Genomic DNA, 25,079 nt, shown 5'->3' with positions numbered 1-25,079 from the left:
TTAGCTTGGCTGCTTTATGTGGTACCTTTATACTGATGCTTGGGGCTTTTTATCTTGAGTATTTGAAGTAAAGAGCCCTGTCTGGGTCAGCAGCTTACAGCAGGGCTATTTTGGTGGAAAATGTAAAATTTGTTTGTTTTTTTTCTAGTGAATCTTCATCCACAATTTCGTCCAATCAAAGCCAGGAGTCTGGTTACCAGAGTGGCACAATACAGACAGCAACATTTACCTCCCAGAACAGTGCTCAGGGACCACTGTATGAACAGAGATCCACCCAGACGAGGCGATACCCAAATTCTATCTCCTCCTCGCCCCAGAAAGATCTGACCCAGGCTAAGGTAAGAGAACAGCTTTGCCCACCCATTGTGTTGAGTGAGCCTCGTGTGAAGTGTCTCAGGGGAAGCTGAGTGGTTTATCAGATGGTTCTGTGATCTTCCAGCCTCACTGTGTGGCTTGTGGGTTTTCATGAGAGCTGCTCCCAGCTGCATTTTGTGCCTGGGTCACTGGTTCAGGTTGATTGCAGGGCATGTGTTGTATCATGCAGTTACCCTGCTAGAGGGGGGTGTGCAACCAAAGAATTTTGTTTTGTCTTAAGGATTTGGTTTTTGCATGCTGCACACCAGTTCAGTAACATCAGGTTTGCCTAATGAACTTTGGTTGAAGATGTTGAGCAGTCTAACTACCAACATCAGAGAAACTTCTTGCATTGATTTCTCTGATATACACTTGAGGGCCATGCTGGCATGGGGATTGACCCCAACACAATCTGTTGACATATGTTGGTAGCAGGAGCTTTTCATAACTATGGAGGGAGTGTGGGAGAGAGCTGACACTAGCTCTGCCTCTGAAAATGCGCAGCTATAATGCCCAGTACTCCTTTTTTTCTCTTCCTCCTCAGAATGGTTTCAGTTCTGTACAACCCACGCCATTACAAACCACACAGGCTGTTGAAGGTAAGAGTCTGCCAGTGCAGCGGGTATCTTGCATCTCTTGTTCTGCTCATGTTCTCTGCTTTGAATGAGAAGCTCTATCTGTGCTGATAGCAAGTCCCTTCCTCACTGGACTAATTGCTGCCACTCAGGTTATTTGCTTGCCTTGAAACATTCAGCTTTCTGCTGATGGATCCTTGAGATCTTTGAAGGGTCACCTATCACAATAATTTATTCTGCTTCACGGGTGGAAGGGACCTCATCTGTAGGTCATGAAGCTCTTTGCAGAGCTGATGGTAGTATTGGGGTAAAGTGAGATATAGAACACAATCATAAGTGTAAAACTGGTTGGCAGCAGTGAGGGAAGCCCCAGATCTCCTGGCTCCTTTAGCTGAGCACTTGCTGATCCTTGCCCTTGTGTTACCCTCTGGAAGTTGCCAGTAGCAGCCCTTAACCCAAAGCTTTTGTTCTCAGGTGCTACAGGCCCTGCAGTGAAATCCGATTCCCCCTCTGCTCCCAGTATTGCACCTCTCAACGATGGGGTATCTGCATCGTCCTTGCTGACAACAGCCAGCCAACACTCAACAGCTCTGAGTAGCCTGAGCCACAGTGAAGAGCTCCCCAGTGCAACCACTGCTCAGCTCAGCAGGTGTGTGCATGGGGGAGGGATGAGATGGATTTCTGAAGCAGAACTAGAAGCAGGAATCTATAGCAGACATCGGAGTCTGTCTCATGCAATGAGGAAGACCAAGATGACTCATCCCATTCGAGCAGATGGGAAATGGGATGGTGCTACCAATGACTCTCTCACCTTGGTTTGACAACCTTTTCTTTCTCCTCCTGCAGTGCATTACCCACCCAGCAGAACAGTATGTCCTCATCCACATCCTCTGGGCGAACATCAACTTCAACTCTTTTGGTGAGTCTGTGTATGTTCTCGCACTGTGTACCCCATTTCTGCTTGGCTTGGTGAGGCCTACTGGCATGCCTGACCTTGGGGCTGCAGTTGTGACAGGAGCTGCCAGGCTGCTGGCTGTCCTGCTGGAGTTTGGATGCTGTGTGGAGAGAGGGGATGGGGGTTATGTCAGAACACTGTCTGTGCACCTGTGGCTCAAGGGTGTTGACACCCTGCCTGTTTCTGACTGAGCAGCACCTTCTTTGGAGCCTGCAGTAACCCTTGAGGGTGCTGCAGTCACAGCCACATGTCAGAGCAAACTGGTAGCTGATGCAGTGTCACGAAACATTCCTACTGCTGGAGCTCTTGCAGTACAGTTCCTGGTTATCAACTTCTGCAGCAAAATAAATCTCCCTGCTGCAAATGTGGTATCAAGCCCTGCTCCTCTGATCAGACAGATGTGTTGGGATGTAACCATGAGAGAGGCTTGTTAGCATTAGGGGTTGGCTGCTGTCAGGACTTTGGACTTACAACAGGTTAACTGCAGAAACATCCAGATGCAGACAGAGCCTTACAATGTTCTGCGTAGACAGTGTCCTGTGTTACCTGTGCACTTAGTTCCATCTGCCTGGTCCTCTGACTCTCCTGCCTTCCTTCCCTAGCACACAAGTGTGGAGAGTGAAGCAAGCCTCCATTCTTCTGCTAGTACTTTCTCCACCTCCTCCAGCACGGTGTCAGCTGCCCCACCGGTTGTCAGCGTTTCATCTAGCCTCAGTAGTGTCAGCAGCCTGGGCCTCAGCCTCAGCAGCAACTCTACAGTGACAGCCTCGACTCGCAGCTCTGTTGCAACCACATCAGGTACTATCCTGGGTACTGCTGTACCAGAGGAGGGTGTGAGGACTAAGGCAGTGAGCTTCTGCTGTTGGCTTCACTGCGGAACTTTTCCTTTCCCTTCCTTTTTCAGGAAAAGCGCCTCCCAATCTCCCTCCTGGAGTCCCACCGTTGTTGCCTAATCCGTACATCATGGCTCCAGGGCTGCTACATGCCTATCCGGTGAGTGGAACTTTGCAGTGGTGTCATGCCACCGAGTCCCTTCCAGCTCCCTCTGCAGCAGGGAGGAATGTAGCATAATGGGGAAACTAAAAACTGTGACATAGTCCAGCAGGCCTGCCTTGGACAGGTGGAGTTTGGACCTGCTGTTTTTTCCATGACATCCATGTGCCCATGGGGGTAAATATGTGTCCTGATCACCCCAGAGCAGAGTCTGTGTGCCTGTTCTCGGCAGCCTCCCCAGCCTTTGAGGAGCAGCAGCCCTTGGGCAGAGCACATTGTGTGGAAGCACGGACCTGTGTTACAAACGTGGTGTGACAAAGGGCAAACAGTCAGGGCAAGGGTAGCAACGGCCACAAAGTCTAGGGGTGTGTCACACCCTCTCCTGAAGGTGAAGACAGATTTCAGTCTTGGGCTGATTTCCAGGAAAAACTGTTGAGTGCCTTTGTGGTCTGGAGCACTTTCCTTTGAGCAACTCACACAAACTTCTGGCAGCATCAACCTGTGTAGGGACTCGGGCTGCCTGCACGTGGTGGCTCATGTGGCTGCTGACTGTCTGCTTCTGGCTTTCTCTCATGTTTACCTAAATGTTTAATCTAAAATTAGGTGTCTTTATCTAGTCCATGTCCCTAACATCATCTCTGGCTCTTTTTCCAGCCACAGGTGTACGGATATGATGACTTGCAAATGCTCCAGACAAGATTCCCATTGGTGAGTACTGCAGAGTGACAGGGACATGACATGCCACTTCCACTGGTGCTGTGTGGGTAGAGACAGGTCAACTGTGGGCAGTCCTGAAGAGCTGGCAAAATGGGGTGCTGAGTGGATGTGCCTCTCTGTAGCAGCAGTGAGCAGTTAATCAGTTGCACATTGGCACGTGGGGAGTTGGGAGCATGAGTTACTCATGCAGCAGTATCCCTTGTGGGGCCAGGGAGCGTGAGTTACAGCAGCAGGGCTGTTACAGAGATTCACCTCTGATCCATGAGAGAGCCAGTGACTAAATACCTAATGAGAATGGACTTTATTTAGTGATAGGACATGTCCATTTTCTTTTGAAGCAGAGAGGAAATTCCAGGCAGTTTAAGGACTGCATACCAGTAGACCTTATCTGGTTCTAATAGCCAGATGAGGGGGATGGTGCATGCTACATAAACCTGAGGCTGCTGTAGGTCATGATCAGCCTGGATGTGGCTGGTTGAACTGCAATACTCAGACATATCTTGCAGCTGCAGTACAGAAATTCCTCTCTCCCAAAAGATACTGCTTTTCACTTTGGACAGAGCTGATAAAACATTTTCTCCTTTTGTTTTTATTCATCAGGATTACTACAGCATCCCATTCCCTACACCCACCACACCACTGACTGGAAGAGATGGCAGCCTGAGCAGCAATCCATACTCTGGTAGGGAAAAAGTGATGATTCCCATCCCATCAGAGTTTGTGCTGCTTCTATTAGTGTCGTGTGTCTTTGTCCACTGGAGCTACATCTGCACCTGCACTATGCCTCCTGCACTGCTTTTGGTTTGGAGTATGCTTCTCACAGCTAAATTCTTGCCTTCCCTTTGGGCATCTGGTTGTGTCAAAGTCTGATACTGGGAAGAGGTGGGCGAAGTCCAAGTTCATGGGGCAATTGGGAGGGGAACGAGGAAGGGCTGAAAGATTCTGCAAGGCCTACAACTGGGGGACTGCTTTCCACGTGGTGGTGAGGCAGGTGGTAAGCAGTGCTTCTCAAGCACTGAGAGTAAAAATACACAGAAACACAAAATAGGGAGAAATTACTTTTTTTCTTCTATGGGATAGTCTCATGGAGAAAGCAAGTGAGAAATCTGGGACCTGACAAACTTAACCCAAGTGCCCAGTGGGTGTGTGACCTCTCACTGGCCTTGGTAAGTGCTTTTTATACACTGCCAATCTACAGTGGGGAATGACTATGCTGAGCTTTCACATGCTTTAGGAATTGTTGCACTTCAAGGTTCGCTTTTTCCAGCACCACTTCCCCTCAACTTTGGCAGGAGCTGGTTTGTGTGGAAGTGCTTTTGCACAGCTGAGGCTAAAATGCCAAGCTTGGAGCATGGCACTGTGTGAGCTCTGAATAGGAGAGTGTTTGCATGAAGAACCAAACAGGTGCTCATGAAGGTCAGCACAGGGAGCTTCCCCAAGCTCTGCACAGCCCAGGCAAGGATCTGGGTTGTGTTCAGTCCTGCTGCTGGTGCACAAAAAGGGATGAGGGAGAGCTCTAGCATCAGGCTATGCTGGCAGGTTTATCTAGTGCCAGATCATGGGCTTAGCTGCTGTGGGCTTCCCTTTGCCTCTGTAGTCCTGTTAGGGCCAAGGAGCAATTAATAGCTTTGCCTTATCAGTGTGCAAAGGTCTGAGGGCTCGTGAGTCCTTGACAGTGTCAGGAGGGGAGGTGATTAAAGTCACTGTTTATCAAAAGACTGAGTCACCTGTGGGCTGAGTTGGAATGGGCCAGGATCTAACATCTCTTCTTCACTCTCCTTTCACCTTCTCTCTTTCAGGAGACTTAACAAAATTTGGTCGAGGTGATGCCTCTTCCCCTGCTCCTGCAACAACTTTGGCACAGCCTCAGCAGAGCCAGACCCAGACTCACCACACCACACAGCAGACGTTCCTGAACCCCGCGCTGCCTCCTGGCTACAGTTACACCAGTCTGCCATACTATACAGGGGTACCAGGGCTCCCCAGCACCTTCCAGTATGGGCCCGCCGTGTTCCCTGTGAGTTTCCCAGAGACGAGGTGTGGGAATTTGGACAGAAGGGTAGCACAGCAAAGTCTCTCCTCACTCTGTTCCTCTCTGTTCTGTAGGTTGCTCCTACCTCTTCCAAGCAGCATGGTGTGAATGTCAGCGTCAACGCATCAGCAACCCCCTTCCAGCAGCCCAGTGGCTATGGCTCTCATGGGTACAGCACTGGTAAGAGACCCACCAGAGCACCTTCCACAGCAGCAGGGCTTGCTCCCAGTCTCACTGCCTGTGATAGGGACTGCTGTCTTAGAGCAGTGATGGAGAAAAATGCCAGGGGTGCCACTCCCAAGTAGTTTGATTATCCTTAAAAAGGCCCAAGATTGTTCTGCATCCAGATCTGGAGCAGGTTTGGGGGTTAGAGATCACTTCACACCCTCCTCTGTGCCCTGCTGTCAGCTGTCTGGTGCCTTGGACCCCTATCAGAAGCTTAAGCTGCTGAATTGTTTGGTTTTGTTTGGTTTGTTGTTTTTTTAACTGCCTGTATGTGATTAACAGAACAGCAATTATTCTGGATTTGAACTTGTTTCCCACCAGTGTTTAGCCAACACTTTTTCTAGGGAAGTGTCCTTGACTCAAAAATGCGGGAAGGTTGTAAACCTGCCGCCTGTCTTGGTACTTGGTTGGTGTCTGGCTGACTTACGCAGGGCTGCATCCTTTAAATTTCCCTTGTCCCTTTTTTCACTGCATTAGAGCCCTTCAAGATACTATTTTCTCTTTGCGAAGGTATTTCAGTTTTGTACTAGGCCACCTGGTGCTTAGTCCTTCAAACTGCTTTCATTTCAGCACTTTTTGCAGGCATTAAATGATGGCTGAGGTGTCCTCTGGGCCACCCTCTTTCACAGACTGCTAACACCCTGTGGGGCTTGTGTGGTCAGTCACTGCACTAGCCATCCTAGACCACAGCTGAGTTGCCTTTACATGCAGTTGCCTGTTTCACACCCAAGGAGCTTTTGGGCTGTTGCTGCTGCTGTGCCACGTGCTGTGGGTTTGTTTCCCTGTCTATTCCCTGTGTTCCCCAGGTTTCCTCAGACCTGCTTTTTCCATGTGTTTCTCTGGGTGGCAGCCAGCCCTTCAGCTCATTTCTGGAGGCATTTTGAAACAGTTTGTGTCCAGAGCAAAATAACTTACACTCATAGGGGTGCTTTGCATGTGGTTGTGCCAGGGCCTGGCTACCCAGTCCAGTCTGTGTCTGCTGACCTTCTCTGACCACTGGAGCCCTCCACCAGGTGCTGCTGGCATTAGCAGCAAGCAGCTCCTGCTGAAGCAGTTGTTGCTGCCTAACACCCACCTCTCCCTTCTCCCCAGGTGTATCCGTGACATCCAGTAATACAGGTGTGCCGGACATCTCGGGCTCTGTCTACTCCAAAACTCAGGTTAGTTGTGAGTGCTCCTTGCATTGCTGGGGAGGAGAAGCTCTGAGACTGCCTCCCTGGGCAATGAGGTCTCTTTTCCCCCTTGAGAATCAGTGAGCCAGGGAGAAGGGAAATGCTTGACCTTTCCCAGCTTAGAGCAATTCCAAGCCCAGAAAGAGACATAGGAAGAGATTCTATCCATTCTCTGCACCACATGCTAACTCTGGGCCTGTGATGTGTAGAGATGGGGAGGGGCACTGCCAGCCTGGCTCCCAGCCCTTATTCCACTGTTGGCATCTCCTTCTCAGCAATCCTTCGAGAAGCAGGGATTTCACACTGGAACCCCAGCGGCCTCCTTCAACCTGCCTTCGGCGCTGGGCAGCGGTGGCCCCATCAACCCTGCAACAGCAGCGGCATACCCCCCCACCCCCTTCATGCACATTCTGACCCCACATCAGCAGCCACACTCGCAAATCCTCCACCACCACCTGCAGCAGGATGGGCAGGTAAGCAATGCCCCTGGCACCTCAGCCCCTTGCTGGGGTATCTCCTAGGGCTCTTGCTCCCCCTTTACTCCCCTGGTCTCCCTCTCCCTTCCTGCCTCCCTCCCTCATGCTCTGCGGCGGACACATGCAGTGACATGCACATGCTCACACATGCACATACACACAGGCTGGTAAGAGGACAAGGTGAGAAGGAAGGCCTGGGGTGCACTCTGCTGGGGTGGGTACTGATGCCGGGCTGCACCAGGTATGGCCAGGTAGTGCCCCCTCACACAGACACATCTGGGGCACCCCGACCTCTCCCTTCCTCAGAGGCGCAGCCCCACAGGCCAGCACCAAAGGGGTTACTCGCCATAGCCACAACCCTGCAGGAGCTTTCAGGTCTAACCATGGATTTCTATTGTCATAGTTTGTCCCTTTATTTTACATATCCTGGTACTGCAACAGCTTCCATATTTGCAGATGATACTGTGCTGCCAACGCCAGCAGGAAGATCAGGTAATGAACTCTCTGAAAATGCATTGCACTTGCCCTGGGGTCTGCCCCTGCCCCTAAGGCTCCCCAGGATCACGTAGCCCCTTCTGTCTCCCCCGTGGCCCCATGGGGCAAGAAGAGAGGCTGAGTCAGTATGTGCACACACACACACACACCGCGCGCAGACAAAACCCACACCGACCCTTCCCTGTCTCCCCGCTCCCTGCTGCTCAGCAGCCGGTGCAGGCTGCCTGTGGCCCAGTATGCTGCTGGCCTGGAGGAAGGTGCGGAGCTGAGGGAGGGTGCTGGAGCACGGATGGTACAGCTGCGCGGTGCTGGAGGCAGCCCCTGCCCCAGTGCCAGGGAGCTCAGCTGGGCTGATGTGGATTGGCAGGTGCCGAGGAGATGTTCAGAGAGCCTGGCCAGGGCTATCTTCTGGGGCCGAGGCATGCCAGCGTTGCCCTGTGGAGTAGGCTGGGGCTGGTTTCCCTGCACTCACCACTTTTCCTTCTGCCCCTTCCTACAGAGCGGCTCTGGGCAGCGCAGCCAAGGCAGCTCCATCCCCCAGAAATCCCAGGCCAACAAGTCTGCCTACAACAGCTACAGCTGGGGTGCCAACTGAGGCTGGGCCCCTTTGCCACCACTTGCTTCCGGAAGAGAATCCCAGCGACCCCGATGATGAGGAAGGATCCCAGGGAGGAGAGAGCCCTGTGGTGGGGAGCGCCTGGGCCCCCAGCCCCAGCAGGGCCCTACAGAGCAGGCCGCAGGCACCTCTGCGTTATCTGTCTTCAGCCACTTTCCTGTTGTATGTAATATAGAATTTGTATTTTTTTTTTTTTCTTTTTTTTTTTTTCCTTTTTTTCCCCTCTCTCTCTGCATTCAGATCTGAACCGTTTGCCGTAGGGGCCTTTTTTGGTTTTTACTCCTTTCTGTCCCTTATCCCATCCTGCTGCCCCAGAACCTCTCAGATCCAAAGGAGTGGAAGCTGCGAGTCGCCTACAGCAAACCCCCTTATTATTAGGATTAAGACCAGTAATTGATATGAGCAGCATTGTAAGATTAATTAGTTGAAGTGTTTTTTTTGTACCGTGTTCTAAATTTAATGGATAAATGTGTCTTGTATATAAAAACAAAAACCCCATGCTGTCCTCTAGTTCTGTCATTTCTCTGCTCCCCCCCGCCCCCGAGGCCCCCCCCCCCCCCCAGTATTTTATGTTCTCCATCTACGTCCCTCCATCTGCAAGGGCCCAGAGTGCAGGTCTTGCCCTGCTTGCACACTGTAAGTATATTCTGCTTTTGGGTTGGGGATTTTTTTTTCCTTATTTTTTTTCTATGCAGTCCAGATCTTGTATTTTTCAGTTCCACCTGGTCCCTTCAGCTGCAGCCCTGAGCGGGGATTTACTGAAGAGAATAAAGACCACAAAGTGATGTGTGTATTTTTTCCACCTTCTCAGCCTGGTTCCCTATTTTTGGTGCAGGGGGTGGGAGGCCCCGGGCAGTGGGGACAGCACTTCCCCCACCCCTCCCCAGCTTCTTGCTGCTGTTTTTGTCCCTTCCTTTTGTGGATTTTTTCCTTTTCCCAGCTGCAGCACTGGGCAGCAGGATGCCAGCTCAGGGATAACGCCACTGTCCTACCCCTCCCTTCTCTGAGACCCCCACCCTTCATTTCCATCTCCTGCTGTGCTCTGCTTTATGCCCCAATGCTGGTTCTCTTTTTCGAGGTTGTGGGGCGCTCCCCGTCCCCCTCCTCCCCACGAGGTCATCGGGACAGTCAAGGGAGGGTGGTCACAGGTGCAGTGGAGGGCAGTGGGACAAATGGTGCCGCAGCAAGCTGTGCGTGACCCCGTAGTGGCTGCTGAGGTGCCCTTGGCTGTGTGCTCCGCATCAGCGTCCTTGCTGCAAGGTAAAGGGCTGGGGGCTTGGAGGATCCCTGCCCCAGTGGGGGCGAAGTTGGAGCCCTCATGTACTGTGTGGGAAGGCTGAGCTGCACTCACGGAGTTCCGCTGGGGGCACAGAGAAGGGCTGTAGGAGCTCAGGTGGTGCCCACTACCCCGCCCACCCCGAGCCGTGCCCATGCCCGCTGCTCTCGGTGGCTCGTGCGACCGGGGCGGGGGGCCCTGGGCCGGGGTCGGTTAGACGGGCAGGGCTCCGGCCTGTGCGCGTGTCGGGGTTGCCCGACGGGGTCAGGGGCGGACACGGGACGGGCCCCACTGCCGCGCCTCCTCGCGACAGCCGGAGGCACTTTGCGGCCGCCGCGCTTTGCGGCAGCGCGACCCGGGCACGGCGGCGGCGAGACAGGGTAGAGCGACCCCGAGGGACCTGGAGCGGGATGAGCTTCTACGACGTGTTTCGCGGCTTCTTCGGGTTCCCGGGGCGATGCAGGTACCGCGGCCCCGCCCGCACTGATCCTGTCCCTCTTTCAACCCCCGGCCCCCTGTTGCCGACAGTTGCTCCGGGTGTCTCAGTGCTGCGGTCTCGCAGGCCCCGGGACCCGCTGTTCGGCGGCACGGCGTGGGACGAGGAGGAGGAAGATGGCGGCGTGTCCATGGCGCAGCCCCCCGAGGCCTTCGGCTTCGGATTCAGGCCTGGCTCGTCCCGCGGCCCCTTCGAGGAGCTATTCCGGGACATGGGCGAGCTCCTAGGCGTCCTCGGGGGGTCCTGGGCCAAGCCTCAGCAGCCTTTCGGTGGGTACGGGAAGGCCTGACCGAGAATCTTGGGGCCGGTTCGGAGCCTCTCGGCCTGACCGACTCCCCTCTGCTGCCCAGAGCCCGCCTTGCCCGGCCCTGATGAAGGCAACGCAGGGCGACCGCTGCGGGACTCGATGCTGAAGCACCCGGAGACCCTCCCTGCCAGCGCGGCCCCGGGGAGCTCTGGGGCCGCCAGCGACCTCGTCCAGCCCTGGAGACCCTTCCTCGGGGTGGGTGAGGAGTCTGGCATCTGTCTCCCGCAGGCTCAACAGCGGTAGTCAGCTCTGTGCTGTTGCAGTGTTGCCCCAGTGTTGCGCTTTTCCTCCCGTCACTGGCATCAGTGACACGTGGCTCTGTTTTACAGCTGGAAGATGCTCACCGGGCTCTTCCTGGCCTCAAGGAAGACCAAGGTGGGTGCTGGGAGCAGGGGCTGTGGGATCTCTGCCCTCCCTGCTTCATGCGCCTGTACTGCCACAGCCTCTGGGACATGTCCCCATGCTGCAGCCACCATCTCACATCTCCCCCCAGACTTGGACTCCCAGGTCTCCTCCGTGGGGCTGGGGACCATCCTGAGGCCTGACAAACCCAAGTCCCACTCTTACTTCCAGAGCGTCTCTGTCACCAAAGTGACTCTCCCTGATGGGGTGAGTGTCCCTGCAGGTGCAGCAGGGCTGTGGGAGACCTGGGGACACCATCCCCGTGGCTCGGGAGTCTCTTAGGACTCGACACTTTGTACAGGCAGTGGAGGAGCGCCGCACTGTGCAGGACAGCCAGGGCCGCCAGGAGACAACAGTGACACGCTGGAGGGGGGACCAGGCCTTCATCACCACCACCAAAGAGGATGGGCAGAACAAGGACTATCGGGAGGAGGTTGTCAACATGGATGACCGTGAGTGGGGCTCTGGGGAGGATGCAGGGAGCAGACGGGGCTCCACTGAGGGAGTTCTCTCTGTCCTCCCAGGGCATCTGGCACAGTTTGCTGGCACATGGCCGCAGCAAGACGAGCTTCATGTTCCCAACCTGCACGACCCCTCATCTGCACTGAGCAGCTTCTTCCGACGCTGGTTCTCAAGCTGGTAGCTGCCCAGTCCTGACTGAGCAGCCTATATGTATGACAGGTGCAGGCTGGGGGTACCCTGGGCTCACCGGGGCTGTCAGAGCAGGCAGTGGGCAGCAGCCTCTTCTTACCACCTGTTTTTGTTGTAGATGGGTCAGATCCTGCTAGAAAGTAGTGCGTGCGTGGGCTGGAGGCTGCCTGCCTTCTGCGGTGCTGCAGAGCCACAGGGACCCCTGTGAGCGCCAAGTATGTGTGTGTGTACAGAGCAATAAAGTCTATTTATGCTAAACAGTGACCTGCCACTATCCTTCAGACTGGAATCTCATAGGTTTGGAGGCAGATTCCCCCTGGCCACCAGGATGGCTCTGGAGGGCTGCCTCAGGGATGCAGGTGGTTGCCAGGCTCCTGTGCCTGCACTGCTCCCTGCTTACCTCCCTCTCCCATTTCCCTGCCCGAGGCCGTGCTGATGCCTCCCGTGTGCCACTCTTGAGGACCTGGCCCAGCCCAGAGGCCTTTCCCAGGGCCTCTTTATTGGTGTTGACGGCAGCTGTGGCTTGGGATGTGGCAAGCATAAAGGCGGCGGTTCCTGGCCAGGAAATAGCTGTGCCTGCTCACCTAAGTGAGGTCTTGGCTCCCCACGACCACTTGGGGATGAGGGTGCTCCTGCCACACCTAGCCCTACTGAGGAGCAGCATCATCACAAGGTGTCTGTGGCCCCACACAGGACTCTGGTCCCTGCCAGGCGTCTCCCTTGGTGCAACCCTGATTGGTTTAAAGTCTGCACATTATCACCCACCCAGCTCTGGGGCTCATAAAATCTGCTGCAGCTGAAACGCCTACACCACTCTCACTGCTGCCACTGCTGTCACTGCTGCTCCTTCCCAGTCGGTACTATGGGCACCACTTCTTTCTTGACAAGGGCCCGGGGTCTGCTCCGCATCCGGAATCAGCTGGTGCGGGAATGCCTGGCTGAGCTGCTCTCCACTTTCGTGCTCATTGTAAGAAGGGCATGTGGGTGGGCTGGGGCTGATGTGGGAGTCGTGGGTGGGACGGGGCTGACGGGGTGGTGGCAGGCACCAGGGGTCCCAAGGCTTTGCTGCTTGCTGCTTGGGGTTGGAGGGGTTTGGGGCTGCACCACACTCAAATGTGTAACTCAGCACTACCTGTCTTCCCACTTGGACCCTGTTCCCACAGCATGGTCCGCCCTGTGCCATGGCTCTGGTGCAATCAGGGTGTGGTGCTGGGCAGTGTGTGCCTTAATACCTCCTGCCTCAGAGCAGGCAAAGGCTGGGGCTCTGGTGCTGTTCTTAGCATTTGGGCTGCATCCCATGATGCCATATAGTGTCCCTGGGGCTGTGTTGTGGCACCTCTTCCCCACCACCTCCCCACAGAAGTTAAGTTTATTGCTTATAATTTGGTTGCCATCAAAACCACAAGCAAGGGCAGTAACCACCTACCTGTCTGGTGTCCAAGTACTGGGGAGCAAAACCATGGGGGCGCCACCAGTATAGCCCTTGCCTTGCTGCTCTGCAGTATCAGTGGTGGAAGGATCTCAGCACAGAGCTGCTGGGGCTGAGGTGGGGCTATATCCCTCTTCTCCAGATAATCACCCTGAGCAGCTCTGCACAGAAGGTCACCAGCTTCGAGACGAAAGGGGACCTCTTCACCACCTACCTGGCAGGTGCCCTGGCTGTCATGGTGGGCATCTACATAGCGGGGGGAATCTCTGGTGAGACAGAGGAAGGGGTCTCAACTCTTGCCATCCCCTGGCTCTGGGTCCCCCAGGGCCCTCTACTCCCAGCCCTTATCCCACCTCTGTTGCAGGGGCCCACATGAACCCGGCGTTCTCCCTTGCTATGTGCCTGATGGAGCAGCTTCCCTGGTGGAAGTTGCCCATCTTTGCAGTTGTGCAGACCTTGGGAGCTTTCATATCTTCTGGAGCTGTCTACTTGCTCTACTATGGTATGCAAGAGCAGCATTGGGCAAGAAAATCCCACAGTGATGCTGGGGTGGCCAGTCTTATGAACATGCTCTGCCTCTGCCCCCCAGATGCCATCTGGCACTACAGCAATGGGACCCTTACTGTCTCTGGTCCCCGGGAAACTGCCTCCATTTTTGCCACCTACCCAGCTGACTATGTCTCCATCGGCAATGGCTTCTTGGACCAGGTAGGTACCACTGTCAGCTCTCTCAGCACCAATGGTGCCAGTCCCCATGGTATGGAGCTGCTTCATTGTCCCCACAGGTGATTGGCACAGGGGTGGTGATACTGGGTGTCATGGGCATCATGGACACCCGCAACAAGGGTGTCCCCAAGGGCATGGAACCACCGATCGTGGCTCTGTTGATACTCTCTGTCGGGTGCTCCATGGCGGCCAACTGCGGCTGCCCCCTGAACCCTGCGCGGGACCTTGGGCCCCGGCTCTTCACCTATGTGGCAGGTTGGGGCCCGGAGGTCTTCAGGTGGGTAGAGGGAAGGGGGCAAAGAGGGAAGGGCAAGGATGATCCCCAGCCCACCCTATCCCGTCCCCAGCAGGGGCAATGCGTGGTGGTGGGTGCCACTGGTGGCACCAATGCTGGGAGCCGTCGTGGGCACATACCTGTACCAGTTCTTTGTGGCTTTCCACCACCCGGAGGAGGACAGCAACGTCCTGGCAGAGCAGGGCTCCATCGTTCTAGTCAACGCCACCTTCAACCCAGACATTGGGATGTTGCCCAAGGAGAACACTGGGGAGACAGTGCCTGCCGGGTCTCCCACACCATCGTGCGCCAGCAGCACAGTCTCCCCCACAGTCCCTGTCACACCATTAAAAATCTCCTGAGGGCAAGGGATGTCTTGTCTATGGACCTGGGGGTGCAGGGATATGGTGGAGGCAGTGGTTCCCAGCCCGCCAGGGGGAAGGCCGACCGGGCTTGGCTGCAGGGGGACCCCAGCCTGGGGGACACGTGCTGCTGGTGTGGGGGTTGCCCCACTGCGGGATCTGGGGCTGCCCCCGGGACCCCCGGGAGTCCTCCGAGACGCCCTGGCGCTGTCTCTGGCCCCCCTGGACTCGCCCCGCTCCCCGGGACCCCCTGGACCGCCTCGCTGACCAGGACACCCCCGAGGCTGTAGTCCGGGCCCCCACCGGGGCGGCGCACCGTCTCTTCCCCGCGCCCCTCACCTCACTTCCGCCGCCGACCGGCGCCGCTGCGGCCATGGGGAGCTGAGGCGGCGGCAGAGGCAGCGGCCCCGGCCCGGCCCGGCCGCCCGCCCGCTCCCCATGGGCTGCGGGGCCGCGGGACATGGAGCGGTGCGCGGCCCGCCGGGCCCCGGGTAAGCGGGGGCGCGGTGGGCCCGAGGCTGAGGCCCGGGTGGGTCCCGGTCGGGCTCCAGTGCGGCCGTTGCCCCAGTAACGCGGCGGGGTGGGGTGGGATGGCCCGGCCCGGGCCGGCGGCGGCAGCGGCAGCGGCAGATCGGGGCCGGGGCCGGAGCCGGGGCCGGGGCGGTGCCCCGGGAGCTAGCCGAGAAGTGGAAGAGGGTCCGCGACCCCGGCAGGGCGGGTGGGTGCGGAGGGGGCACCGCAGGGGAGAAGAAATGGGAAGCGGGAGATGCAAAGATGGGGGTGCAGGGGTGCAGCTGAGCGGGGCTGAGGGAGCAGAGACGTGATCTGGGAATGCAGTATCTGGGGGCGCAGGGCCGGAAGGCTCTGGCGGCCTGGGGATGCTGATCTGGGGGAGCAGATAAACCACACGGGGGATGCAGAATCTGGAGCTCTGGGAGTACAAGTAAGCAGGGCTGGCGGTCTAGCAGTGCAGGCTTGGGGGTGTCTGGGGATGCAGAATTTGAGAGTTCAATATACAGATGATCAGGGCTGGGGTTTCTAGGTGTGCAGGGGTACAGGTCCTGGCGTGGGGGAGCACAGGGCCACATGACACAGCTGGGGGCAATCCTCAATTCTGGGATTCTGCGATTAGTTTGGCTCTCATGATGCAGAGGAGATTGGGGTGTCAGGGTTCAGGGTCTTGGGACTGTCTGGCAGCAGATGCAGGGGGTTGTCGGGTTGCAAGGGGATGACAGGGTGTTGTGTTGCAGAGGAAGAGCGTCGAGTGCGAGCCAACGCACGGGAATACAACGAGAAGTTCCAGTACGCTGTGAGTGAGGGCGGGGGCTGAACCCCCTCCCAGGGGTCCTCGGGCAGGTTTGGGGGGCTGGGGCCTGAATCACCCACATGTCAGTAGAGTGGGGCATTACGACTAAAAGATGTTTATGTCTGAGAAAATGGTGCTGATGACATTAATGGCAATAGAGTTGTGAGGACGGGATGGGGGGCACTGCACTCTATGTGGGGGATTCAGCCCCCCATCCTTGGCCAAAGCCCAGAACCTCCTGGCTCTGCCCAGATCCCAGCGTGGTCCCACATTCCAGTGTGGTTCTGTGTGTGGCTCATGGGTCAGCTTCTGAAGGTGCTAGGGGAGGAAAGTGCTCGCCTTGACTTCCCCCCATGTTGGAGGTTATCCCTGGCTGCTCCAGAGCTGGCTGCAGAGAGGGGAGCAGGGGGTGTGGTTTGGGGTCACCCTTATGGGGGCCAGGTACTGCTGCTGGAAGAAGCTGGTCTCAGGGTACCAGCTGGTGACTGAGACTGAGGAATTGGCTTCCCAAGGAAGCTGCCAGAGGTAGCACAGGAGCAGGAGCCTAGACCCCCCAAAAGATCATAGTGAGCCACAGCCCTGCCCTCCAGAGTGATTTGGGGGGGTTATGGGGCCTTGTCAGCCTGTAAACCCTGTTCTTGCCCCATCCATCCCCAGAGTAACTGCATCAAGACCTCCAAGTACAACATTGTCACCTTCCTCCCTGTCAACCTCTTCGAGCAGTTCCAGGAAGTGGCCAACACCTATTTCCTCTTCCTCCTCATCCTGCAGGTGAGTGCAGTACTTCCCTGCCTGGGCATGCAGGGGGGCTTCAACCACTCTCATCCTTCAGAATTGGGGAGGTTTGGCACCCTCGAGCAGGGGCAGCGTGGGCCTGGGGCTGGCTAGTTCCCCTGTTAATTCCTGTTCCCTGTCCTCAGCTGATTCCTCAGATCTCTTCACTCTCCTGGTTTACCACCATTGTGCCTTTGGTTCTTGTCTTAACCATCACAGCTGTCAAAGACGCCACTGATGACTATGTGAGTGGTTCCCCCTGCGCCCCTCTGCCCACTGGGCAGGGGGTTGGGATGCTGTGCAGGGGTGCAGTGCCCAGGCCCGTGATATTTGAGACAGCAGGGGGGCACGGGACCCCATCCCCAAGAGGCTGACACTTCTGTCTCTTCCCCCTGCTCCCAGTTCCGCCATAAAAGCGACAACCAGGTGAACAACCGGCAGTCTCAGGTCCTGATCGGTGGAGTGTGAGTGTCACAGGCACAGAGCAGTGGAGAGGGGGCCAGGGATGCTGCGGGACATGGCATAGGGCAGTGGGCAGGACAGGGCTCCTGTCTGACTCCAGTCCACTGTCCCTCCACAGCCTTCGGCAGGAGCAGTGGATGAATGTCCGTGTTGGAGACATCATCAAGTTGGAGAACAACCAGTTTGTGGCGGTGAGTGCAGCCCTGAGACAAGTACAATCCCAGCTGGGTAGCACACAGGGACCGTGGAATGGTGTAGTGCCACTCCCACTTTGGGCTTTTTTGCTCCACCATCACTTCTCAGGTTGGGGACATTAGGAACTTCCCAGCCTGGAAGTTGCACTTATGTTGGAGAGTTGGAGCTATGTTGGAGGCATGTTTAAACTCTGAGGGTCTGGGCACTTGGAGCAATGGTGGCTAGGCTCAGATGCAAAGGATGCATGGGGTTAGGGACAGCTTTTGCAGATGCTCCAGGGAGTTCCAAGGGCATCCAAGGGCCAGGAGCTTCCCTGGGAAGGCATTGGGTGCCCCAGTGTTGGCACAACCCTTCACACATCTCTCCCAGCAGGCCGACCTCCTCCTCCTCTCCAGCAGCGAACCCCATGGGTTATGTTACATAGAGACTGCAGAGCTGGATGGGTAGGTGCCCTCGCTCACCTTGGGGGGCTGGGGAAGGCAGGAGGTGGAAGTGAGAGTGGGCTGTGGGTAGGGCAGGAGCTGCTGGGCAGCACCTGCAAAGGTCATCCCTGCCGGGCTGTCTCTAACCCTCATGTGGTGCCTCCTTGCCTGCAGAGAGACCAACATGAAGGTGCGTCAGGCCATCCCCGTCACCGCAGAGCTGGGGGACACCAGCAAGCTGGCTCACTTTGATGGTGAGTGCCTGGGACCAGCCCTCTACCACAGGGCAGCCCCACATTCCTTCCTGCATCACCCTGGATAGACCAGGACCAGCCACGTGGCGTTGTCATCCTGCGACTCAGGGCAGATCTCTGGAGAGCCAGGGATGGTGCTGCGAGCACTGGAATGGAGATAACCGCATGGAGTAGGCAAGTCCCAGCTGAGCCATACTGTGCACCTAGGTGAGGTGATCTGTGAACCTCCCAACAACAAACTGGACAAGTTTGGTGGGACTCTGTACTGGAAGGAGAACAAGTACCCCCTGAGCAACCAGAACATGCTACTGCGGGGCTGTGTCCTGCGCAACACTGAGTGGTGCTTTGGCCTCGTCATCTTTGCAGGTAAGCTGAGGCAGCAGCTGCTACTGTGCTGCACAGAGGGGAGGGAAAGACACCCCCTGATGCCTTCCTGCTCCCCAGGGCCTGACACAAAACTGATGCAGAACAGTGGCCGGACCAAATTTAAGCGGACAAGCATTGACCGGCTGATGAACACGCTGGTGCTCTGGGTATGCAGAACGGAGATCCTGGGAGCCCTGGCTCTGACCCAGTCAGTCTGATGTACCGTCCTGTCTCCAGATCTTTGGATTCCTGGTGTGCATGGGAGTGATCCTGGCCATTGGCAATGCTATCTGGGAGCACGAGGTGGGCGTCTGCTTCCAGATCTACTTGCCCTGGGACGAGGGGGTGCACAGTGCCTTCTTTTCTGGCTTCCTCTCCTTCTGGTCCTACATCATCATCCTCAACACTGTGGTGCCCATCTCGCTCTACGTGAGGTAGGACAGGGGGCAGAGGGGCTGGGCAGGGGGTGTATTAGAAATTAGGGGTGCCCTCTGGGGAGGGGAGACAGGGATGGAGACCCACAGGCAGAACTGTGTGTGGGGTGGGTGTGGGCTGCTCTCTTGGTGACGGGCCATGTCTGCCTTCAGGGACGCCCCAAGACTTGAGACCCCACGGGTCCCTCAGGGCTGCCTTGGCTGTGTCTGTCTGGCTGCTCATCTCTCCCTGCCCTGGCTGCATGCTGGTTATTTTGCTCTGCCCTCCTACAGCTCCCAGGCTTCTGCACTGTCCCCTTCTCTCTCTCTTTTAATTTCTCTCTCTTTTCGTTCCCCAGCATGGGTTCTGTCACTCTTAGCCCTGAGGTAAGAATGTGTCACCCCCACCGCTCCCACTAGCTCATTGCTGTCTGCCTTGGGGGCTGGAGAGGGGGTCTGGGGAGCATAGATGTATGAGATGCCTGGGGAGCCCCATGGGCTTGCCACCTGGATGCCTTGCCTCAGTCCCCAGCCCTGGCTTAGCGGTGGCTGTCAGCAGGAATGGGTTGCAGGCCAGCTTCTGGGAAGGGTGTGGGAGCTAGCAAGCAGCAGGGGGTACCTGGGGTGCTGAAGAGCCCAGGTCACTGAGGGTCTGGGGTGTGCATGTGTGTGCCCGTCACTGGTTCAGCAGAATGTGCTGCCCTGCCCCAGTGACACCCAGCCATCTTCCTGCAGCGTGGAGGTGATCCGGCTTGGGCACAGCTACTTCATCAACTGGGACAAGAAGATGTATTGTGCCAAGCGCCGGACGCCGGCTGAGGCCCGCACTACCACCCTTAATGAGGAGCTGGGGCAGGTGGAGTACATCTTCTCTGACAAGACTGGCACCCTCACCCAGAATATCATGGTCTTCAGCAAGTGCTCTGTGAATGGGCACAGCTACGGTGAGTACCAGCTGCCAGGGCCGAGCTGAGGCTGCCCACAGGGTGGGGGTGCACTGGCTCCCCTCCTGCTGACTGTTTGGGCAGCCAGGGGACAAGGGTGCTCAGCTGAAGCATTGTGAGCAACACAACTGCCACGGTGTTGGGTCTCTGTCATGGTTAATTCCATACCCCATTTTGCAGGTGATGTGCAGGATGTGCTAGGTCACAAGGCAGAGCTGGGAGAGGTAAGGGTGCTGTCAGTCTGGCACCTGCCCACGCCAAGTGCCACAGGGGGGTAACTTCATTTTTGCCCCTGCCAGAGGCCAGAGCCAGTCGACTTCTCCTTCAACCCTCTGGCAGACCCACGGTTCCAGTTCTGGGATCCCAGCCTGCTGGAAGCCGTCAAGCTGGGAGACCTCCATGTGCATGAGTTCTTCCGCCTGCTGTCGCTCTGTCACACCGTCATGTCCGAGGAGAAGAGTGAAGGTGGGTGTGAGGCAGGACCTGTCCTTGTGGGTCACAAGACACTGTTGCTGACCCTCATGCTGCCCACAGGGGAGTTGTTGTACAAGGCACAGTCCCCAGATGAGGGAGCGCTGGTCACGGCTGCCAGAAACTTTGGCTTTGTGTTCCGGTCCCGCACACCCAAAACCATCACAGTGCATGAGCTGGGTCAAGCCATCACCTACCAGTTGCTGGCCATCCTGGACTTCAACAACGTCCGCAAGCGCATGTCTGTCATTGGTAAGGTCCTGGGCATGGCACAGGGGCTGTGGGGCTGGGAAGGCCACGTGGGACTGTGGCATGGGGCTCAGTGCAGTGTGTTGGGGGACCAGTCCAACACTGATGGGGATGTAACTGTGGGGGCATTGGCAGGTTGATGGCTCGGGGTCAGAGTGCGACCTGCTCCTGCACTCCTGAGTCAGGCATCTTGTCCCCTCTTTTTCACAGTCCGCAGCCCTGAGGGTAAAATCCGGCTGTACTGCAAAGGCGCTGACACCATCCTGCTGGAGCGACTGCATGCTGTCAACCAGGACCTGACTAGCATCACCACTGACCACCTCAATGTGCGTGGGATAGGTTCCTGCAGGCAGGGTGGGGAGGAAAGAATGGCTGCCCAGGAGCCTGAGCTGGGCTTGTGCACTGTCCTAGGAACAGGGGGGTCTGGGGACACTATCAGGGTCTGCCAGCGCACCGAGCTCTGACCACTTGCAGGAGTACGCTGGCGAGGGACTGCGGACGCTGGTGCTGGCCTACAAAGACCTGGAGGAGAGCTACTACAAGGACTGGTCCGAGCGGCTGCACCGAGCTGGCAGTGCCCCTGAGGCCCGTGAGGATCACCTGGCTCGGCTCTACGATGAGGTGGAGCATGATATGATGGTAGGTGGGCTGGAGGCTGAGGAGTAGGTGGTGGCTGGGCATAGCTTCTGCTGACCTCCCACCTGTTTGGGTCCCCAAGCTGCTTGGAGCCACAGCCATTGAGGACAAACTGCAGCAGGGGGTCCCTGAAACCATCGCCATCCTGACACTGGCCAACATCAAGATCTGGGTGCTGACAGGGGACAAGCAGGGTGAGGCATGGCTGAGGCACTGGCTGGAGATGAGGATGTTTATAGGCTGGATTCCACCAGCCTGGGATTCCTACTGCTCTTTCCTGGGAGGACCCTGGCTCACAGCCCCTGGTTTCCTATCCTCAGAAACAGCTGTGAACATTGGCTACTCCTGCAAGATGCTGACAGATGACATGACAGAGGTGTTCGTGGTCACAGGCCACACTGTGCTGGAGGTGCGAGAAGAGCTCAGGTGAGGGTTGTGGGGCAGAGGACATAGCAGTGCCAGTGTGAGGTACAGCTGCGAGTGGGGGAGCTAGAGATATGGAAAGGCCTTGAGCTGGAACCCCACGCCCCCTCTCTCCTCAGGAAAGCCCGGGAGAAGATGATGGACACACCGCGTTCTGTTGGCAATGGCTTTTCCTACCAGGAGAAACTCTCCTCCAAGTTCACCTCTGTGCTGGAAGCCATTGCGGGCGAATATGCCCTGGTCATCAATGGGCACAGCCTGGTAGGGCCCTGGGAGTGCCAGGCAGGACAAGGCCCTGTACCTGGCTGCAGACCATGACTCCAGCTGTTCCTCTCTCTCCTCGCAGGCCCATGCGCTGGAGGCAGACATGGAGGTGGAATTCCTGGAGACAGCATGTGCCTGCAAGGCTGTTATCTGCTGCCGTGTCACACCCCTGCAGAAAGCCCAGGTGGTGGAGCTGGTGAAGAAGTACAAGAAAGCTGTGACTTTGGCCATTGGGGATGGGGCCAATGATGTCAGCATGATCAAAAGTAAGGCCTGAGATTTGGGGACCACAGGAGAGACGGGGCCTCCCCTGCACCATCCTGGGGCCTGTGGGAGCCCCTGTCCTCACCCCTCTGTGTTCCACAGGAATTAAGTGCCTGTGCTGGGGGTGCTGCTCTCATCCCCTGTGTTCCTGGCAGGCCTCTCTTCACCCATCTCTCCTTCCCTCCACAGCTGCCCACATTGGGGTGGGCATCAGTGGGCAGGAAGGCATCCAGGCCGTGCTGGCCTCCGACTACTCTTTCTCCCAGTTCAAGTTCCTACAGCGCCTTCTTCTGGTGCATGGGCGCTGGTCCTACCTGCGCATGTGCAAGTTTCTTTGCTACTTTTTCTACAAGAACTTTGCCTTCACTATGGTCCACTTCTGGTTTGGCTTCTTCTGTGGCTTCTCGGCACAGGTGGGTTGGTGGCTTCTCTCGCTCAGAGCTGGGGAGGGTTTTCCTGCAGGATTCCTCGGCTCTGAAGCGTGTCCTGGTCCTTGGGCTCCCTATCGGGACTCATCCTGAGCCAGGAGGCACAGCCTGGCATCCAGTGTGCAGTGCGTATGAGGAGCCTGGGGTAGGGAGGGGTGAGAAATCCTGGGGGGCTGGAAGCAGCTCTCCTGTCCCTGCAGCTGTGGGCACAGGGACTTGGGGGCCGGCTGGGACACGGGGTGGGCAGGTCTCATGCCCTGCTGAGTGCTCCATTCCATGCAGACAGTGTATGACCAGTACTTCATCACTCTGTACAACATTGTCTACACGTCGCTGCCTGTGCTCGCTATGGGTGTCTTTGACCAGGTATGGTGGGGGACAGTGATGGGGGTCCCTGGGTGTGTGAGGAGCTTGTCCCACTTCCCTTCATGCCCACCCTGTGGGAAGAAAGGCTTCCTGGGTGCCTGAGTCGGGCTGTCTTGTCACTCTGGGCTGTGGTGGAGGCTGCTCTTGCCCAGGGCTAAAGGGAGGTGCCCACAGTGTCCCATGCCCCCAGGATGTGCCAGAGCAGCGGAGCATGGAGTACCCCAAGCTCTATGAGCCTGGACAGCTGAACCTGCTCTTCAACAAGCGGGAGTTCTTCATCTGCATTGCCCAGGGCATCTACACCTCTGTCCTCATGTTCTTCATCCCCTACGGCGTCTTTGCTGACGCCACCCGTGATGACGGCGCCCAGCTCGCTGACTACCAGTCCTTTGCTGTCACTGTCGCCACCTCCCTGGTGATTGTCGTCAGTGTGCAGGTAGGGATATGGCTACTTGGCCCCAGTCCAATGGGCACCTCTGGCGTCCCCTGATCCATGTCTCCTCCTGCATCCCCCCACCAGATCGGGTTGGATACAGGATTCTGGACAGCCATCAACCACTTCTTCATCTGGGGCAGCCTGGCTGCCTACTTTGCCATCCTCTTCACCATGCACAGCGATGGCCTCTTCCGGATGTTCCCCAACCAGTTCCGCTTTGTGGGTGAGTGCCTGGAGGGACGTCCTAAGCCCTCCCACCCCAGCAGGGTGCTGCGTCAGCCTAGCCTTCACTGGACTCATGCTTTCCCCCCAGGTAACGCGCAGAACACACTGGCCCAGCCCACAGTCTGGCTGACCATCGCCCTCACCACTGTGGTCTGCATCATGCCCGTTGTGGCCTTTCGCTTCCTTAAGCTGGACCTGAAACCAGAACTCTCAGACACGGTGAGAATACACAGCTATGGGAGCAGACATGGGGTCCTGTCCCTGAGAAGAGGTGGTTCCACAGGTTCCTGACCCTGGCCCTGTGTCCCCAGGTGCGCTACACTCAGCTGGTACGGAAGAAGCAGAAGACACAACACCGGTGCATGCGGCATGCAGGGCGTGTGGGCTCACGCCGCTCTGGCTATGCCTTCTCCCACCAGGAGGGTTTTGGGGAGCTCATCATGTCCGGCAAGAACATGCGGCTCAGCTCCCTGGCACTCTCCAGCTTCACCCCCCGCCCCAGCACCAGCTGGATCGAGACCTTGTGGAAGAAGAAGGGCTCCGAGGACAGCAGTGCTGGCAGCCCCAGTGGCGCAACTGACAAGACTCTGAAGGTCTGAGGCTGAAGGGGATCACGTTCCCTCCAGTGCAGCTGGGGGCTCCCCTCCTCTGCCCCTGACCCTGGGGAGGGCAAAGCCCCTTGTCAGCAGGGTCCCACGGTGGGAGCAGAGGTCATGTTGGGGCCAGTGCTGAGGTTTGGAGGAGTCTGGACTGTCACCTGTATAGGTGACTCTTTCCTTCCCTGGGATGGATGGATGGATGGATGGATGGATGGATGGATGGATGAATTGATGGATGGATGGATGTCATCGCCAGCAGCCCCACCCCCTTCGCTCCTCTGTCAGTATTCAATTCCACTGAATGCAAATGCCCCATCACACACGAATGTATCATGCCAGAGGTGCAGGAGTCTGGGGGGACCCTGGCCTCTCCCTGCTTCTCACCAATGTGTCTTTTTTTTTATATAAACAAAGAAAGGAAAAAGAAGACCCCCAGAAAATAGCAACCAAAAAAAAAACCCCAAAAAAAAAGGAAGGAAAAACCCTCTGAGTACACAGAGCGACTTCTTTCTTGGCTGTGTACAGGGAGAAGGGGGAAGGAAGGTCACCCGCTTCGGAGTTCACCAGGACAGTGGGTGCTGGGTGGGAAAGGAGAAGTGTTCTGTGCCACAGGGAGGCTGGGTGTTGGCAGCTGCCGTGATTCACTCCCACGAGTGGTCTTGCACAACCCTCGGCCTCTGCTTCCTCCCTTCTCCTCCCCAGCTCCCGCGGGACTGAGCGCTCCTAGGGTGTGGGTGGGCAATGGGGGACCCCCCGGGAGTCTCTGGGGGTGTTGGGGTCCCAGGGACGCAATACCAAAGAGGAGCTTGTTAAGACGGGTTTTGGCAAGGGGTGGAGGGAATTTGGGGGGGTTTTGGAGTTATTTCGGTGGAGGGGACGCGGATCGTGGTGGATAATTTATGACGCGTTTCTGTCTGGCGGAATTGTATCATTTTATGGTTCCTGTGGGGGAAAAAAAAAAACCAGTTTTTTTTTTTTAATTATTTAAAGAAAGAAAAAAATGTTCTGAGCAGATTCTGCCGTGTCCTGTATCCGGGGGAGACGGGGGG

General features: G+C 56.8%; 4 protein-coding genes across 24 annotated transcripts in view; all 4 read left to right on the top strand.

Annotated features, from left to right (window-relative positions):
- The window catches only part of UBAP2L (ubiquitin associated protein 2 like), a 30,471-nt gene extending 21,076 nt beyond the window's left edge, over positions 1-9,395 (top strand). For 5 of the 9 annotated variants that reach the window (XM_085082096.1, XM_085082097.1, XM_085082092.1 and 2 more), the window contains 14 exons: positions 149-338; positions 899-953; positions 1,404-1,578; positions 1,776-1,848; positions 2,487-2,682; positions 2,789-2,877; positions 3,532-3,585; positions 4,195-4,276; positions 5,394-5,611; positions 5,701-5,806; positions 6,944-7,011; positions 7,299-7,496; positions 7,941-7,991; positions 8,494-9,395. In XM_085082096.1, the coding sequence (XP_084938222.1) occupies positions 149-338; positions 899-953; positions 1,404-1,578; positions 1,776-1,848; positions 2,487-2,682; positions 2,789-2,877; positions 3,532-3,585; positions 4,195-4,276; positions 5,394-5,611; positions 5,701-5,806; positions 6,944-7,011; positions 7,299-7,496; positions 7,941-7,991; positions 8,494-8,589 (1,651 nt within the window). In that variant the 3' untranslated portion in view covers positions 8,590-9,395. The remainder of the gene's footprint in view (positions 1-148; positions 339-898; positions 954-1,403; positions 1,579-1,775; positions 1,849-2,486; positions 2,683-2,788; positions 2,878-3,531; positions 3,586-4,194; positions 4,277-5,393; positions 5,612-5,700; positions 5,807-6,943; positions 7,012-7,298; positions 7,497-7,940; positions 7,992-8,493) is intronic. The other 4 variants (XM_085082098.1, XM_085082095.1, XM_085082094.1 and 1 more) reach the window with 2 other exon arrangements.
- Positions 9,396-10,173: 778 nt separating this feature from the next.
- On the top strand, positions 10,174-12,000 carry HAX1 (HCLS1 associated protein X-1). 5 transcript variants are annotated; one of them, XM_085082108.1, is made up of 7 exons: positions 10,194-10,349; positions 10,449-10,651; positions 10,733-10,884; positions 11,019-11,064; positions 11,183-11,298; positions 11,393-11,543; positions 11,616-12,000. In XM_085082108.1, exons 1-7 carry the CDS (start codon positions 10,297-10,299, stop codon positions 11,732-11,734), a joined length of 840 nt encoding a protein of 279 aa, XP_084938234.1. In that variant the 5' UTR covers positions 10,194-10,296; the 3' UTR covers positions 11,735-12,000. The 5 variants fall into 5 exon arrangements, with proteins under 5 accessions (XP_084938232.1, XP_084938234.1, XP_084938233.1 ...); XM_085082107.1 differs by having other exon boundaries at positions 10,200-10,349; positions 11,861-12,000; XM_085082105.1 differs by having other exon boundaries at positions 10,200-10,349; positions 11,393-11,763; positions 11,861-12,000.
- Positions 11,887-14,539, top strand: AQP10 (aquaporin 10; the record flags this gene model as incomplete). The annotated part of the gene is made up of 7 exons (XM_085082187.1): positions 11,887-11,957; positions 12,631-12,709; positions 13,314-13,440; positions 13,536-13,673; positions 13,761-13,879; positions 13,957-14,174; positions 14,245-14,539. Coding segments are annotated over 7 exons (1,041 nt in total), but the record flags the coding sequence as incomplete, so codon positions are not given.
- A 309-nt stretch (positions 14,540-14,848) lies between these two features.
- On the top strand, positions 14,849-25,044 carry ATP8B2 (ATPase phospholipid transporting 8B2). Of its 9 annotated transcripts, none has more exons than XM_085082083.1 (27): positions 14,849-15,024; positions 15,784-15,835; positions 16,497-16,610; positions 16,760-16,858; positions 17,016-17,077; positions 17,194-17,287; positions 17,643-17,713; positions 17,867-17,946; positions 18,154-18,312; positions 18,391-18,479; positions 18,550-18,746; positions 19,461-19,669; positions 19,850-19,893; positions 19,969-20,134; positions 20,204-20,392; positions 20,600-20,715; positions 20,864-21,028; positions 21,108-21,219; positions 21,346-21,451; positions 21,568-21,709; positions 21,795-21,978; positions 22,166-22,389; positions 22,687-22,770; positions 22,961-23,206; positions 23,291-23,429; positions 23,520-23,650; positions 23,743-25,044. In XM_085082083.1, exons 1-27 carry the CDS (start codon positions 14,972-14,974, stop codon positions 24,028-24,030), a joined length of 3,615 nt encoding a protein of 1,204 aa, XP_084938209.1. In that variant the 5' UTR covers positions 14,849-14,971; the 3' UTR covers positions 24,031-25,044. The 9 variants fall into 9 exon arrangements, with proteins under 9 accessions (XP_084938209.1, XP_084938213.1, XP_084938210.1 ...); XM_085082084.1 differs by having other exon boundaries at positions 14,851-15,024; positions 15,784-15,842; XM_085082085.1 differs by having other exon boundaries at positions 14,852-15,024; positions 15,784-15,842; positions 17,194-17,266.
- The last annotated feature ends 35 nt before the right edge of the window (positions 25,045-25,079 follow it).

The sequence above is a fragment of the Lichenostomus cassidix genome, chromosome 25 (genome assembly GCF_008360975.1).
Source record: "Lichenostomus cassidix isolate B80296 chromosome 25, HeHo_3.0, whole genome shotgun sequence".
Classification (NCBI taxonomy): domain Eukaryota; kingdom Metazoa; phylum Chordata; class Aves; order Passeriformes; family Meliphagidae; genus Lichenostomus; species Lichenostomus cassidix.
Note: the sequence above shows the minus strand (reverse complement) of the source record. Positions and strands in the feature narration are given on the sequence as shown.